At 38.7% G+C, this 17,091-nt stretch overlaps 1 protein-coding gene across 2 annotated transcripts in view; it reads right to left on the bottom strand.

The window, feature by feature from the left end:
* LOC128883500 (heterogeneous nuclear ribonucleoprotein L) overlaps positions 1–17,091 on the bottom strand; it is a 208,864-nt gene that overhangs the window by 69,765 nt on the left and 122,008 nt on the right. For both annotated transcript variants that reach the window (XM_054135935.1, XM_054135927.1), the window contains exon 6: positions 1,514–1,577. In XM_054135935.1, the coding sequence (XP_053991910.1) occupies positions 1,514–1,577 (64 nt within the window). The remainder of the gene's footprint in view (positions 1–1,513; positions 1,578–17,091) is intronic.

Below are 17,091 nucleotides of genomic sequence, written 5' to 3' on the forward strand. Positions count from 1 at the left end.
TTTCCCACATTAAACGAAAGAAAGTGGCGCTAACGTCGCCTTTACATATTAAAAATAAACTTTGCCCTCGCAGTTTTTCTATTAAATAACACGCTTCTGAATTCAACAGAGCCGAGGAACGTCTCGAATTTACGCGGAACTCTTTTCACACCGATCGTCCGTGGCGTTAAATGACATCAGAAATTCAAATCGAGCCACGTTCCACGGAGCGAACTCGTCGCGTCCATTTTTCTGGAAATTTAAAACGACTCTTATCGCGGTCCGATCGACGCTCCCGACGTTTCCGCGTACGCGCGCCCCGACGGCGACGCGTACACGAGCTTAACGAGGGATGCATTTTACGGAAACCCTCCAAGCCCGCGTTCGTGCTACGTTTTATCCAATTAACGTCTCCTCCGACGGCCAAGAAGACGCAGGCAGGAAAAAAGAGGCCGCTTGAAAAGCCGTAAAATTAGGAGGAACGGCCGCGAGACGAGCACAGGGCGCGAAAGGGAACGATCCTCGTAGGGGGTGCGTCGAGTGAGATTTCGTGCACGCAGCAGACCCTGTACGTGACGCCAATGGCTGAACAGTCGAGCGGGGAACAGAGATGGGCAAAATTTATTTATTCTTCGGGGGAATCATGGTGTATCGTCCGCGAATGGTAAACTGGCTCATATGGCTCAATATTGGGAATTTTTGTCTGGGAACTGTGAATACCTGTGCCACAGGGTTATTGTTATTTCGTTTATTTGTTTGGAGTCTTTTCGCAACTGTGACAGAATATGGAAGTATGTAGAATGTAATTGGTGGTTGTTCGAAGCTAGCGTATGAATTTTGTTAATTCGATGGATAACATTTCATCTGCTTCAGGTTTCTTAATTGTTGTGAATAATACGTAAAGGCGTTTTAATTTTGAAAAGAGATTCTTGGAGGAGAAGGTGTTTGAAAAATGAAATATAATGTATAATCTCACTTCCCTTTTACTTTCATAGATTTTGTGTATTAATTGAGAAGCCCGAAGATGATCGAGAGTGACTCGGATTTGTATAATTGCTCCGAAGAATTAATAATTACTTTTAGGATATATATTCTAAAATTCCAAAAGTATTAAATGCACGCGACTCTAAATGACTTTAAACAGAAGATTTTAAGTTCGAATAAATGATGGATTACTTGAAACTAAATTATCGTAGATTTATAACGAAAAACGAGTAACAGATATGCAACTTTGTGTCCATTTTTTTTTTTCAAGTATGAATATGAATTATAGAATAAAATGTCACGTTGAACAAATCAGAACAAATCCCTGTTACTATTCGCTTGAATAAATATCGCTAATAAGTCGCTGAAGTGTTCCTATTCGTCGTCTATCGTTCGAATAAAATTTTGCCCATCTCTGAGAGGGAAACGTGTCGTGTACGGGTACGCTCCTCGATGTAACATCGATGTGAAGAACAAAAGAAAAATAACAGATATAAAAATCAAGAAATGGAGCGATAGAGAAGGGTAAGAAACAGGGGTGGAAACTCACCAAGCGCCGGCGTCGTGTAGTCCCAGCTCTCTGCGTCGTTTTTGTAAACGTTCAGCTTTGTAGGCTGGAAAAACAACAAATGCAAAGATTAATTTATCTCCACGGTGCACCCGGCCAAATTATTCTTACTTAATCGTTCAACTCGAGTGGGATTAAAACAGATTATGCTTTTTTTCAAAGTATATTTATAGCGACACATCTGCTGCATCTCGTTATTTATTAGTAACGAGGATTTGATACCTTAGGCCAAGATGGAGGCCGGTTTAAAATCCAAATGGAAGCGCAAAATAAAATTGCTAGTGTAGAAAAACGTAGATGACTATATTCTTTATATCAAATCACATCGTATCCGATTCTTTAAAGAAAAGTGTCCATCGAAAGTGACAAACTCAATAATACAATGTGTCGAACAAATACAACGAAAATAAAATTTGAGAATTACAGTTTAATCAAAATAAAATGAAAGTTAAATTCCGATAATCTGCTGTGTAAACACGAATCGCTAATAAATATTTTCCAGTTTTTTTCCCGAATATAAATTCAGCGTTTAATATTTGTTACAATATTTCAATTTCAGAAATGCGTTCCACTGTGATGCGTGAACGCAAAACGGAAAATATCGGATCCTGGTCGGTCAACATTTTGCTGCATCGTTACAAACAGCCCGTCAATATATACCCGCGCTGGATATTTGTTGACACGTCCGAACTCTCTGACATTTCTTTGATAATAAACGTAAATCGATGAAACGAGAGCTGGAATCGTGACGCGATCGCGGAGAGGCGTGGCCGTGAGCGATGGATATAATTTTTTTATTTAAATTTACAGCTAATTGCGTAGACCCTAACAAATGGAGCACTACTGTACTAAACAATAAATAATTCTCAAACTATTAAGTTTCTGCAAAGAATCTTTCCCCTTTTGGCCTGTACTCTATGTAGTATAAATTTTAGTATAATCCTACAAATAATATAAATTGTAATGTACAAGTACAAAAAAAAAAATTGTAAATAGAATTTATATGCTAGCCCACATAAAGTGTACCAGTTGTTTTTTCTAGAAACTATTATAGTTATGTATACAATTTTTGTGGGTTCTATAGGGGTCGCGAGGTCCTTTTATGAAACGGTGTCCCTAAGGGATGCCGCCCTTCATGTTTTTTAATGGAACGGTACATAAATCTTTGCATTTTCAAATAGCTTATCTGAAAACAAATGAAATTTACTTAAAACGTTCCATCCCACCACGCACAATTTGATACAATTTAAAATAACATTCCAGGAGGTAAATTAGAAGGTATTAATTAGAAGACTTTTCATAGTTCTAATTCTACAACACTTTACGCAGGCAATACTGTATAATAATCGATTCATTTTCCGTTTAACTAGTAAGCTTTGTCAAAGGCTATCATGCATAGACCATAAATTATTCGAACGTTCAAAATGATCTCTATATTAACGTGCACGTAGGATTATCTAAATTGCAGTCATAGTAATTCTAGGCCGAACGCCGATGAAATTTAACACATTCTATGCAGTTCCATTCGACGATCGTGCAGAGAATTATTAACCCGCGAATTTAACGTGCACGGTCCGCTTCTCCTTCCCATGAATCCTCGATTAGTTACGATCTTCGCAGCATCGACAGGATAATCATTTTTTCCGATTACTCGATGCAAAAAAAAATACTCAAATTATGCATCAGCTTTGAAGACAATCTTCCTTTACCTTCGGGACACGTTGGTTTCTTTTTACTCTCGTTTAGCCTCTAACCCATCCAATTTTCAACGTGATTGATGCATTTTTATCTATTAAGGTAAGTGCTCCTAATTGCTACGTTAACCCCAGATATCGACACCTTTAATTTATTTCATTAATATGATTATGAAGAGGTTAGTTAAAGTATCTTATGCTCCATTTTTATCGTACTCTGGAATTATTATTTCTACAACGAAACTGCAAAGCAAGATATAGTGATCTTACATATATGTATAAAATAATTAAATTTCAGGCACAAAAAATAATCAAATCATTAATATTGTTCTGTTGCCTGCAATACATAATGTGTTAAATACAAATTTGACGACTTCCGCCCTCTCCGTCAACATGTTCAAAGTTTCTATTTAAATATTCAACATAAATCCCTCGATTCCATCGCGGAATGGAAACATCTCGCAACGAATTCAAAATTTAATTGTTAAATCTAAATGATAATATATTCATTCAAAAATAAATTGGAATACGCAGGGTTTATTTGTTGTCCATTATTCAAGCACAATTTCGTCTACCACCGTTTGAAACTTAGCGCATTCTATGCAGTTCTATTCGACGATCGTGCACGGAATTATTAACGCGAGTATTTAACGTGCGTGGTCCACTTGCCTATCCCATAAATATCCAGTTAGCTATGCATGTCCTGTTGCAAAATAAATTATACAAATAAGGGGTCGTGTCGTGGCGCGTACCGAATCGCTGAAATTACACTGTCCACAAGGGTTCACGTGTCGTGCGACGAAGGTTGCGACATCAAAGCGGTTATTAAGCTGTTCATTCTCCTCGCTCGATGAAACCGTCGTTTCTCCACATCTACAGGGTGGATCTAGTAGCGGGACACGCTCTGTTACATGCGTAGATGGATTCGTGGATCAAAAATTGCAACGTCTTCAAATACTTTTACTTTATCGTAACAAAATATTTTTCATAGATGTATCAATGCATTTGCAAAGTGCAATTGCACTCCTTTTCAAATGGCTTCTAGAAATCAATGCTTTAGGAAATATTTAACAATCAGTTATTATTGGAACGTTACTTAAACATATCCATTACTTCGTTATTTGTTTAAACTTCTAAATTTCCTTTTAACCTATTCGAGTCACAGGAAAAAGTGAAAAATTGAAAGAATGTGGCATTAATAAAGAATTTATAATTTTTTTGTCAGTTTATCGTATATTTATAACAATAAAAGAGATGGAATTTAATTATTTTTCACGCATCATGGGACTTGAAATGATCAGTGCTTAGAGCCACATGGTAATCATCACACTGATCAAATGTATCCTTTCCTTTTACCTGATGAACAAATTGCACAAGTTGTTAAATGTTTTTGAGATATAATTTTGAAACATTAAAGAAACGAAAAATAAAACTGATCCGATTCGACGAATTCAGCTTTCTTAAAGTAGCACAACGTCCAAGTGCAATTGCACTCGGCAAATGTACCGATGCACTCAAGAAAGAAGTACAGCTACACAAAAATACAGGACATTAACCCACCTAAAATTTCCATCTCCTTTTCTGCCTTAAATCAAGGCCTGGCCCAGTTACCAAAATCACCCCGTATATCTTTAGGGAGCGTTCCATTAAATTTCGATCAAGCCAACGTTATTATATGTCACTCTATCCAAAGTCTCTTTGACGCTATTACGCACTCCGTATTCTGGTTTCCAAAGATTCTTTTTTAAGCTTCCCCTGCTCCTAGGTTTCATCCACGGCGAACATAGGCGTACCCTTTGTTCTCCGAGGAAACATTTAATTCTTCTGGGGCGTTGACGAAGCTTCGTTGAATAATCTCTAGAGCTTCCCACGAGATGGGCTCTTTCTCTTTCGAACAGCGAGGAAACTTTACTTTCATCAACCGATCGTGTTTGCAATTCATGATCGCGGCCTCACGAACCATGTTCGAAACGAAAATCTGCGACGAACAATGGATCTCCTTATCCGCACTTGCGATTTTTAAATCCTGGCTGTGTCAGGAAATGTAGATGTAATTAAAAAAGTGTATGTAATTTTGTTATGTAAACTTGAATTTACTGTATGGAACTCAGAAAATAATAAATCACATTAAATAGACATGGTTCTGTCTTAACAAATGGAATCACTCGATCCATCTCCAGCCGATTGGGAGCCTGGGAGAAAATCCCAGGAAATCAATTTGGCAGCAAAAAATCTAGTTTCCGCTGACTGCATGTACTTCTAGCGCTCGTCTCTTTGTCCCTCCATAGTGATTGCCACGTGGTCAGGAGACCATCCATCAATAGCCATCCTTCGAATGTTCTTTGGTCATTGATTTAATCAAGTGGATTCCTTGCATCGAATATTTCTCTGTCTGAAACTTGGGTCTTCGAAGTTCATTTTTTTTAATTTTCAATACTGCCTTTCAAACTATACATAACTTCACCTTAAAATATTACAATGTCAAATGAAAATTTTCTTGGCACAATTAACGATCTCATTATTGATTTAATATTTAACAATTGACTCTTGTACATATTTCCGTAAAATAATTTCCAATTTCTTTAGTTTTTATCAAATTTATGAATAAGAAGAACGTTAAGTTTTAGTCCAACTATGTAACTTAATTTCTGCACGAAAGTTATTTAAATCACTCCATCTATCGAAGACGAGTCATAAACGCAGGACGAGTCACGTTTGGTTCCCTTTCTTTTATTGTAACTTCAACGCCTGAAACGAGCCTGCAGGCCACATGTGACGGTTCGTGAAGTACTAAAGAAGTGGTAAATATTTCGCAGACTGATTGCGTGTCACCATCTCTTCCGGACATGATTTTCTGGGAACGTTTCAAAGGAGCCAGAAGGTTTACGTTCAAAAAGGAGCCGGAGACAGCTGAAGAAAGGCATAAATTGGTACTTTCACCAGAAGCTTATTAACACTACGCAAAGGTGCGTTTTAAAAGTCACGGTTCGTACGTGAACAGTCAGAAATGGGCATAATTCTTATCTAGACAAAAATTTCGAACAACAACAGATGAACAACCTCTGACACATTCTTTGTTCAATCAAATAGCGAATTATAAAATTACATTTCGTGTTGAAGGAGCTTATTTTAAAAAATTGATCAATGGATTAAATAGCTGTGCAGTATTTTTTATTCGTCATCCATTATTTATATAAAATTTGCCCATCCCTGGGCTAATAAAGAGGTAAATGGTGCAAGGTGCATAAGAAATTTTTATAGCGACGTCATTCTCCAATTTTCCAGAATTATTAAAATTTATTTTGATACCACGTAATAGGTAGTAGTACATACAGAAAGACTCGAATGAACGACGCCCTCCAGTTTCTCATAAAACATTAAAAAGGAAAGGTTCCAACCTTCTAGTTGTAAGTCGCCCCTAATATCTGCAAAAAGAACAAACGTGTGGCCTAAAAATACCCAAACTGACACTCGAACCAGACCCAGTTTCGAACTGAGATTCCCAGAGTGTCACGAGGGACGCGAACTACATGTAATTTAGCGATCGAAGTAGACACTGTTCGGAACCCAGCGGACACAATTCAAACTTCGCAAGAATCCCGAGGTAGACATAAATTAACAAAAGAGGTAGACCTACTTGGGAAGTCAGCAACGCCAACATTTCTGTAAGACTTCGGTGTAGACCTACAAGATTCCATGCTTGTCTAATATGAAAGAAAAATACTTCCCTAGTCTTCCACAAACCAATTAAATTAAACCCTTTAGAGACTTTAGACCCCTCATTGTTCTGGATACTCTTCTCTTCGTTTCAAATTCTACGATTTGACGTTTACAGTATTGGCATCCTGCACTTTCGCGATCTTCCGCGTCGTAAACTCCAGCAGACCTCGATGGAACGTTAGAGTCGCGTAAACGCGGTCAACTTAGGCGATCGTAATTAATCGGCCCACCGTAAAATTTATCGGATTACGTCGCACTCGGCGCGAAGATGGCCGTAAATTTGAAAGTCTTCGGCGCTCGACGATCGTAAAAACGTCTGTACGTGCTCCTCTCGCTTAACGAATGCCCTGCGCTCGCGTTTCTCATAAGAATAATTTCTGGCCGCGCGTAGATGAAAAAGATACAGGACGAATGGGAAACGAAGGCGAGACGTTTATCAACCCGTAGCTGTAGCAGCGAAAGCCAAAAGGGGTAGACATATCTTTCCGCGAGAACGTTTACTGCCGTTCCGTCTGCGGACTGGCCAGGCTAATAAAATCTTCGAAAAGGCGAGATTGATCGCGCGATAAATTCACGGGAGAACTTGGCCGAATATAGAGGAGCAAGGAGCAAAAGAGTGTGGGAAATAGATTGTCACGGATGGGGTAAACGCACCCATGGTTTCGATTCCATTGATTGTAGCCCTGAGTCAATTACATACGTACTATTTCAGATTAACGCATTCGCGACCGGCAGGTATTTTACGTTTGTAATACCGGGTACTGGCGAAAATAATAACATTCTGAAGCTGGACATCGCGAATTTGTATCGTTAGAGCGAAGATAAAAATTACAAAATATATTTTAAAATATCAGTGTCGTAAATATGTAACGTATAAAATAAAAAGATTTTCATAATTTTTTTCATAACCAGGAATAGAATTTGAAATGACGTGATTATTTTTTCACCTGATTCTTAAACTGGATACATTAGACTTCAAACTATGTATTTTTGCCGAATTTTTAAACCACTATTAATGCCCCTAGGAGTTATGTAAACTACAATCACGATTTTACCGATTCTTTAATTTTTGGACATAATGAGTTTTTTTCCCTTGGTCTTCAGTTGGGATGATGAAATGAATATAGATTTAATTCGAGTGCAGGACTAGGTCAGTTTTGATCCACAGTGTGTTATGTCAGATTTGGGATAATCGAATGAGTTATGGATGATGATGGAAACTTAAAGCCACTTTGGAAGTATAGTATTTCATGTCAGATTAAGATAATCAAATGAATGTGATAAAGATAGATTTGAGTAGGTCTGAGTTCCCTTCGACCCATTCTACCTTTATGTCAGACTTGAGATGACAATATACTATACTTTGGTACATTTACACTTGTATTAAATGCATAAATATCCAGAGTTTAACACATTCGCGACCGCTGACGTGAATTCACGTCACTTCGAATTCTATTTCTGGCTTCTATTCCAAATTATGAAGATCTTACTATTAATAATCACTAAGAACCTCCAATACTCTGTCAATAGCACCTTAAATTACAAAAGTTCACAAAAGTACACAAACGTTCCGACGTAAAGCTACTTATCCGCCATCAATCCATTATTGCATCTTTCTAGTAAAACATTCCCTGAGGAAAACTCAATCTAAGAGTTAAAAGCTCCCCTACTCCGCCCGTTTGAAAATTAATTTTTCTCTCCGCATTTCCATCAAGCTGAACGCGTTAAAAGTATGTTCCCAAATTATTAAATTGAAACAGGAGAAAACTGGCGAAATTGCGGGAATTAAATTGCAACCGCGCTCAGATAAAGTCTGAGCCCGACGGACGCGTTCGTTTCGAGGTTCGCCACAAACGTGGCTCGCCTTCTTTTTTAGTGTTGCTTACTTGCGTTTAGCGCAGGACGTGATGTGATTAAACTAATTACCGAATTTCAGGAGCGAACTTTATTACATTATACACGGTTGCTCGCGTGTATGCATCGCGTCGCGGTGCCCAACTCCGACGCTGTTTTTCTCGAAACTGGTTAGCGTCCGTGAGAACTCAACAATGGAACTTCGCTGAAACTTGGCATGCTTAGGGAGTAATTGTATCTTAATGATCTGGAGAAAACCACCTTGGTATCTGCAGTCATTCTATTTCTCTTTAAACATTTTTGTGTACTCCAAACTTTAACTATAATTATACTAAACTTGTCATCAAGAGTTTCTTTCTTGCACTCACACAGCCTCGAACCTACCCAATTTTGAATGCCATCATTATTATTATTTTTAAATTTTAATCGAATTGCATTATTTTGCATTATTTTGCGTAAATTCCATAAACTAAAAACGTCCATCTACAATTTAATGTCAGGTTGAAAAAGTGATCACCGAAAGGAGGCGTAAGTTTTCCATTTGCTAAAGCGCTGAAACGTCGAAGCGTCACGAAGGAAAGTAATACAAGAAAGTACGCGTATCAGTTTGTCGCTCAGCTGTGCACGACTCCCACAATAACCGTAATTGCACTCGCGTAGGAGAGTTTATACGTCCTAGCGGGACTATGCATTATTTTCGCCGCGATATTTCGCGTGATTTATGGCGGCGACGGCTGCTAGGGAAGTAGAGAAAACAAACGCGCTGGTCCTTTTGTTGGGTACACCGGTTGTCCTTCTTTTTTTAAATTCTTTATTTTTTTTTGTTTTTCGTTATCAGAGAAAAATTTCGGGACCGCTGCCAGAAAATGACACGCGAGAAAAAAACAAACAGAAAAAAAGGGAAAACAAAAGAAAAAGGAAAATATTGGGCAAAAATATACAGTTGGCACGCTAGCGTGCCATGAAAGTTTCGAAAAAGATTCCGCGCACCGACGATGCATCAACGTTCATCCTCTATTTTTGCACAACTTTCGAGTGGGTTCCTCGAGCGCGGTGATTTGTGCAGAATGAAAAGCCAACGGGCCGTACTTTCGTATGAATTAAACGCATTTTCTCGCCGAGGGGTCGACGACCATCGAACAAACATTTCCTCGAGAATCGAACAAAATAGCGCTGAATTCGAGAACAATTTCTCGACCGACGATCTCGCTCGAATTCCACTCGCGAATGTTTTCAGACGTTTCGATTCGAGGATTCCGAATGGTATGCCCAACCAAAAAGTAACTACTGCCCGTCAAAAGAAAATCGGCGCACGCGTGTTTACTGGAAATCCCTCGGTGTTTGGTAATTTCATTCTGGACGATAAAATTTTTGAGGGTTCAGCGCGTAGCTTGTATAACATTAAGCGCATTTCTTCGAGCATAAAATAAATTTGTTAATTGAAAACGGTTTCGACCTCGTTCGCAGGTATAAATTTCCTATAAACGAGCGAATAAGGTTTCTTTTTAAAACGGGCACCTATAGAGGAAAATATTACACTAACATTAAAACACTAAGACTTCTTTTTAAAGTCACTGAATTATTAACAATTATTTTATTGGATTATTCGAGGATAATTATTGCAGAACGAATTAATTTTTTTAGTAAATTGATTTGCTCTTCCTCTCATCAATGACTAGAACTTATAAATTACTACTAGAATTGTACTGGTAAGATTGTACTGACTGCTATCGCCCAGATTATCGGGTTAAATAGTTGGACAGGAAATTAAAATTACAAACGTGTAATCGAAGGACACTTTCTCGCAGTTTCATACCTTATACTTTTCTAAAGCAACAGTATTCCACATTACCACCCAAGTTAGAAATCCCCACACTCGAACTATCTTAAAAAAAAACAAAACAAAAAAAAAACAGAAATTAAAAATTTGTACAAGATCCATACTATTCACACTTACGCATCAAGTTCTACAAGAAATTCTCCACATTTTACCGTCTCGTATTTCCATCCACGACTGTTCCGTGTCTCTTCAGGCACGATACCAAAGAGGGTATGCCATATTCCTCTTTCTCTAAGCCTTCGTTTGGAAACGTTCGCTGAAAGCCGCCTGAAAGTCGCGCCTGCGACCCGCGTTACCTTTTTCCGCGAAAGATACGCGTCTCCTCAGCAAAGTGAATGGCGAAAATTCTCATAAATATCGAAGCTAAACGTTCTCTTCGAACGGAACGTATCGCTCACGCGCCCCAGGAAAGAGAATATCAACGAACAGGGAGCGGATTCACGCGGTATTGCGTTCCGCAATCGAGCACCGAGATCGAAATTATTAAAACGTTGATATAAGGCTGCGCGTTGGCACGAGATGCTCGCGTGTGGTCGTAAGACGGAATTATTTAGACACTTGAAAACGCTAATTTCGCGCTGGAAGAACGAAACGTGCCCTGATGCAACGTGCACACAGTGGCGCGCCTAATTTTCCTCTCGTCGAGTCTCTTACTGGATTCTCCGACGAAAGTCGAATTAAGGATTCGGGGGTCCGTGTGCATTACCCAGAGGAAGAAACAGTGGATGTGAATAGTGAGTAGGGGAAAAATGCAAAACGAGCTGAAGGAGAAAGGAGAGCCACAAAGTAACAAAGGTTGAAAATACGAGTTTCTTCTCATATGAGAAAATATGAAATTATTTGTAATACTTATTCCCAAGGTATCTTTAAAACGATGATTCGAAATATAAAATAATAGTCCGAAAACTGACCACACATTGAAGAAACCAGAAATTTTCATGCGAGACACAACATTTCCGCGTGGAATAAAATAGTTTCTAAATACGACCACAAGCCTCGTCATCAGCTCGGGAACTATCCACCGTGACGTTCGTGCTCCAAAATGTCCGTAGGCAAATGGTTAGCAGCCGAAATGGACACGTTTCACGGGACACCTATCTCGAAAAAGATAAAGGAAAATGTAGACAAGAGGTCGCACGGGCCGCAGAGGGAGAGAGAGAGATGCAGCTAAATTGCAACAAGACGCACAAGGCTGCATTTTGCTGACGGTCGCGGGTCAGTTTGTGTTGCTTCGATTCGGGAAAGCTTTTCCCAGTCCCTGCAAGCTTTTCGAAGTCTCTGCGAGCGTTACTAGAGAAACGAGGTGGTTCCATTGTGCAACTCGCGCGGAGCAGCAGACGACGCGAAACGTGAAAGAGCTTCGAGTTTCGCGTTTCTATGCGTCGCGACCGATGCGAGAACCAGCCTTATCGGTAGACCTAGAACGAATACTGAATTATGAATTCGTAATCTCTCAACAGAGCGGAAAATGGAGAACGATTAAAGATCCCTCTCGTTTAATTCCCGTTTGTTCGCGACCCGTTTCCCTCGAGATACCTTCGGTGCGATTAAAGTTTCAAAATAGAAGAGTGATTTTTGGAGAGCGCGTTCCGGAGTTACTCGTTCATTTAGGAATTTTATTGTTTAACCGCCGAAACGTGAAAAGTTTGAAACGTTTACGTTGTTTTGACTGCAGGCATTGTTTCGTCGGAAGGCGCAAAAATTTGGAAATGTAAAAAACGTGAAAGGATTTCGTGGTGGCTTGTTTATGCTACACTTACTGATACCAAAAGTAAAAATAACGCGGATAGACAGTGTTGTTTTTTGATGCTTGAAGTACGCGAGAAATAAAAAACATTTTTTATAGTTGAAACAGATAAAAGTATTTTTTTTTTGTTACTAATATTTTGATTAATATTGAATTAATATTGGTAGAACATTGATTATAGGATATGCACGTTAATAATAAATCGAAAAGAGATAGAACACAAAAGATCTGTAATTACATTCGATTTTCAGTTGTACATTAATATGATTTGTTTATATAGGTCTAGTTCCAATTCAATGAATATTATTTATATTGTACACTTCATAATCAATGTTACTTTATTATACATACAACAAAAATGTACTGTTCGATGTATGTTTCGAATGACAATAAAAGCAAAAGAATTCCTTCTTTATATCATTATTCTTTGAATGAAGACAAAGGGATAATCCGTTCTGCGACAATTAAATTCGCTGTACCAACCTATCCGTCGCACTTCGAGCGAGCGATTATAATGAGCGGATACAATGATACAGGCAGGACAGGCTCCAATCGGGAAATTAACTTAGTTTAAAACTTAAAGACAATTTTTGTTTTGATTTTTTTTTTCTGTGGTATCCTTTGAGGAGATTGTAGATAAAGAGTGAGATTCTTAGACTTTCTAGAAAAGGTTTTTCAACCTTCTCTTTATATTGAGTTTGTTTTCATCTCAAATTATAATTTCAGTCATTAAATGACCAATTTTTTGAAATTTGCTAAATATTAATTCTTCGCACGAAAAAGATCACTGCGTACATCAGCTGACCATGCACCTATATGTGTAAAACTTTAACTGCGTGTATCTCGATATACGAAACGTTAGACTGGAAAATGGAAAAGGACTTTTCAGTGTATTTTCAAGCAAAGAATCAATCCTGATACAAAATTTGACATTTGTATAAACCCGGCCTCTTTCGACCAATCTAACAGCACATCTTGAACGGAGTCTTCTTGTCACTGAAAATCTCTGTTCTGGAATAGTAACACTTTTACTGTTCGCGTGTAACTTATCCTATTAATTTTATTCGTTATTTTACGCATCATGGAGCGCGGCTTTCCGCTCTTGAGCGGAGGAACCGTGCAAAGAGAACTCGAAAATTCGCCGGAAGGCTACGACGCGTCGTAAGCTCCTCCACGAAGACCTACAGGTATAATCTTTCGGAGTTGCGCCGCTCCAGAGGGCATAAAACCTCGTGGATCTTTTTCATTCGTTCTGAGCAAATATCGCTTTTCTTCTTTCATCTCTGCCATCGTAAAACGTTCATGTTTTCTTTTCTCGACTTCCTCAACCTGCTTTATAGCCATTCCAGCGATCCTTTCGCGACAACTTTCACGAAGATTGTTTCGTTAGTTTCATTCAATTCCTCCTTTGTCAGGCGAACGATCAGAATTCGTTCTCCAGGAGTCGAAATAAAATAAGACGCGAGTGGACCGAGTTCTAACAATAATATTTAATACTGGTAACAGGAATTGAGGTTAAGAAGAGAAGTAGCCAATCTCAGATTTCCAAGTGCTTTTGCAAGATAGTGGATATTGATACTTCGTATGTTTAGAGATATAAGTATTTAAAATAAGATTATTTATTCTTAGTTGTAGGCATTTATAGTACTCATCTGAAAAGAGAAACCCTGGAAGTTATGCGGAGATGCGACACTTGTGCCGCCACCGTGATGTCTGCCGATCTACACAATTTTTATGGAGACATCTAGTAACTCTGAGGATTCAGCTACTTTTCCTTCACAAGTTCGAATATTTGTCTTTCAATAGGAATACATGCTTTCGCGTGGACTTAACAAGCAACTGAATTCTAAATTTCCGAATAGTTGAACATATATGTATATAAAAAGCCCAGAAATAAAATCGTCATTCACAGATAAAATAAAATTCACACACCAGAGGGCCAACAGTGCATATGGTTACAATTTTTCATAAAAATGACGCGAGTCGAGATTCGTTTCCTCGTTGTTTGAACGCGATAGCGCGTTATCGAGCCGATCGAAATGCCCTCGAAAAGCGAGGACGAAATCAAGTGTCCCCCCTGTCGGAATAATCCTTGTTATCCGCTACATTGTATCACGTCGCGTAACCAATGATATTTTCTCGTATTTGTTCGCGATAAAACGCTCAGGTACGCCGCCTGTCGCACGAGCGTTGGTCCTCTCTTACCGATTCACTTTTATCTCTCCCTTATGAACGACGAGGACCGACGGAAAAGCGACGAGACTGCTGGCAAACAGTGCTTTTGTTCCAAGAGAGAACTTTCTCTCGGATTTATCGCGTTCAACAAAGTGAAAACGTTTGAAAAAGGAGATAGTTCACGGGCTTGACCACTTCAGCGTTCGCGCAACAAATCGCAGAATTCGAACAGGGCGCTCGGATGATTTCATGATTGCTACTCGATCCGTTTATTGCATAAATCGATTAACTCCACAAAACGAAAAGTTGAGAAATGCGATGAAACGGCCTCTGAAATAAATTATTTTTAAATTTGAAATTTATTATAAATGTAAAAAGTTATGACTATATCAAATGCTTTGGCAATTAAATTTAAGATTTACACAGCCAACCACGAGAAAAATACTCTATCCCATTTTCCTTATTCAGATATTCCTCGACCAAGTAAATATCACCTTTCTTCCTTTAATGCAGAAATTACAGTCTCTTGAAGTACACAAGAATTAGTGATACTACCCCCTCAGTTATTTAAACACCTAAAACGTTTCTTCATTTTCCCAAACTTGGCAACGTTTAGTCCAAAAAATAACACGAGTTTCTGCAATTTCCGGCCGCTCGATACTTGCATTTGGTCTAAATCAATAAAATTAACGACCGTGACGTTGGTAGCAACGCCGACGTCGACGTTCCCGTCGGGCGATCAAGTGCCAGCGTTAACTGTATGTCGTTCGTTCACGGTGTTTCTCATCCGCTCTCAAATACAGCTATCGAATCAACGTCGACGTCGACGCTCGCGTGGCAGGATTCGAAAGTGCAAACAGAAGGATCGTGATCACTGGAAACGGGTGTCCAGATGGAACAACGACCGACGTATCCCGAGACGGACGCGATTTTGTTGAAATACGTCATCCGTACAGCTGACGTAACAACCAGGCGTAATCTGTTACGCTCATTGGATACGTGGCCGGCGTTAAACAGCTGCGAATCGCTGAAATTAATATAACGCCGGCTAATGCTCCGACGGTTAACCGTACAATTATGCGAACAAGGCTAACGCACCGAAACGTTGATTAGTATTATGAATTACGAAGCTGCCAGTTCAGCCGATTCTCGCCGCCTAATTATTCATGAGTGAATTTATTCTTTGGGATGGTAAGAAACCTGCGCTTGGCGTGCTGATTAACGACGTTTCGTGAAATCATCCTTTTAGGGAAAAGTAATACATAATTTTGTATCTGATTTATCAGTATTTCAACGCTTGCTATGAGCTATTGGCGAATTAAACTGACATGGAACAATACTGAAGTATTAATCGTCGTTTTAAATGAATCGCAGATTTGTGAAACAGATATTCATATTTAGGGGATGAAATCACCCTTCAGAGTTAGAAGTTGGAATTAAGTTTGAAAGAAGGTTCAAATTGAACAGTGGTGTGTTTTTTTAAAATCAAAAGCTGATAGGGTAAACAGTTTGGAAAAGAACTCAATTCTGTAGAAGCTACTTGAACAATTTTTCGCGTAAAATACAAGGTGTCCCTAGAGTCTGAGAATATCGACACATCCTATAGTTACAGGTAAATTACATATCTGTCACAAAAATATTGTGCAACATATAGAAAACGTATGTTGTCAATGAACATTTATGAATTCCTTGCGAGACATAATTTCAATGTTTACTAGTGAAATAAATGAGCAAATCCTTTCATCAATAATTTTTCCTTCGTGAGACATATAGAAAGTTTTCCTTATTCTTCACGTGCCCATACTGTAGTTACGCCCTGTATTTTACAGCCCTTATCGGAAGATATACACGCCCTTAGCACGAGATCTACGGTTTCATTCATCGAGTAAATTTGAGATGTCTGGCGAGGAAACGGACTTCGAAATAAATCCGACCAAAGTTACGACACGCTGGTCGCGTGTACTCGGAGCGTGGGCGATTTAATTTTCCGCGAAACGCGTATTCACCTCAGTGACGGTTGATTCACGGCTGATTCATCAACGTTTGGCTTCACCGCTCAAAAGTATCATCGCACAGGTGCAACATCGACGCACCAGTGTCTCCCACGCGACTGTCTCTCACACGAGATATAGGAAACGAAGACGAACGCGTGTTGCCATACGTTGATTTAATTCGTTCTTAATCATTGGTCGATAATTGTTTGAATAAATTTAGCGATTCCTTCGAGTGTAAGGATGAGATGCTCCATTTGCTTTTGTGGATGTTAAATGTACATTTATATATTCTTTGTTAAACTTGAATGATTATTGACCAAATAAACGATAAAAATTAGTATTAAAGAGTTCCTCTATTAAACTTTTGATTTCGGTCTTCGAATCGTTAATGGTTACATTAATCATATAGCCAGTTATGAGATAATGACTACATTCTTTTAAATTTCTCGAAGGAAAATAAAGATGGCGTCAAGGGAATGATAAAACCTCAGTTTACTAGAATATTCAAACATTTCAGTTAGAATAAATAACTGAAG

The sequence above is a fragment of the Hylaeus volcanicus genome, chromosome 1 (assembly GCF_026283585.1).
Source record: "Hylaeus volcanicus isolate JK05 chromosome 1, UHH_iyHylVolc1.0_haploid, whole genome shotgun sequence".
Classification (NCBI taxonomy): Eukaryota; Metazoa; Arthropoda; class Insecta; order Hymenoptera; family Colletidae; genus Hylaeus; species Hylaeus volcanicus.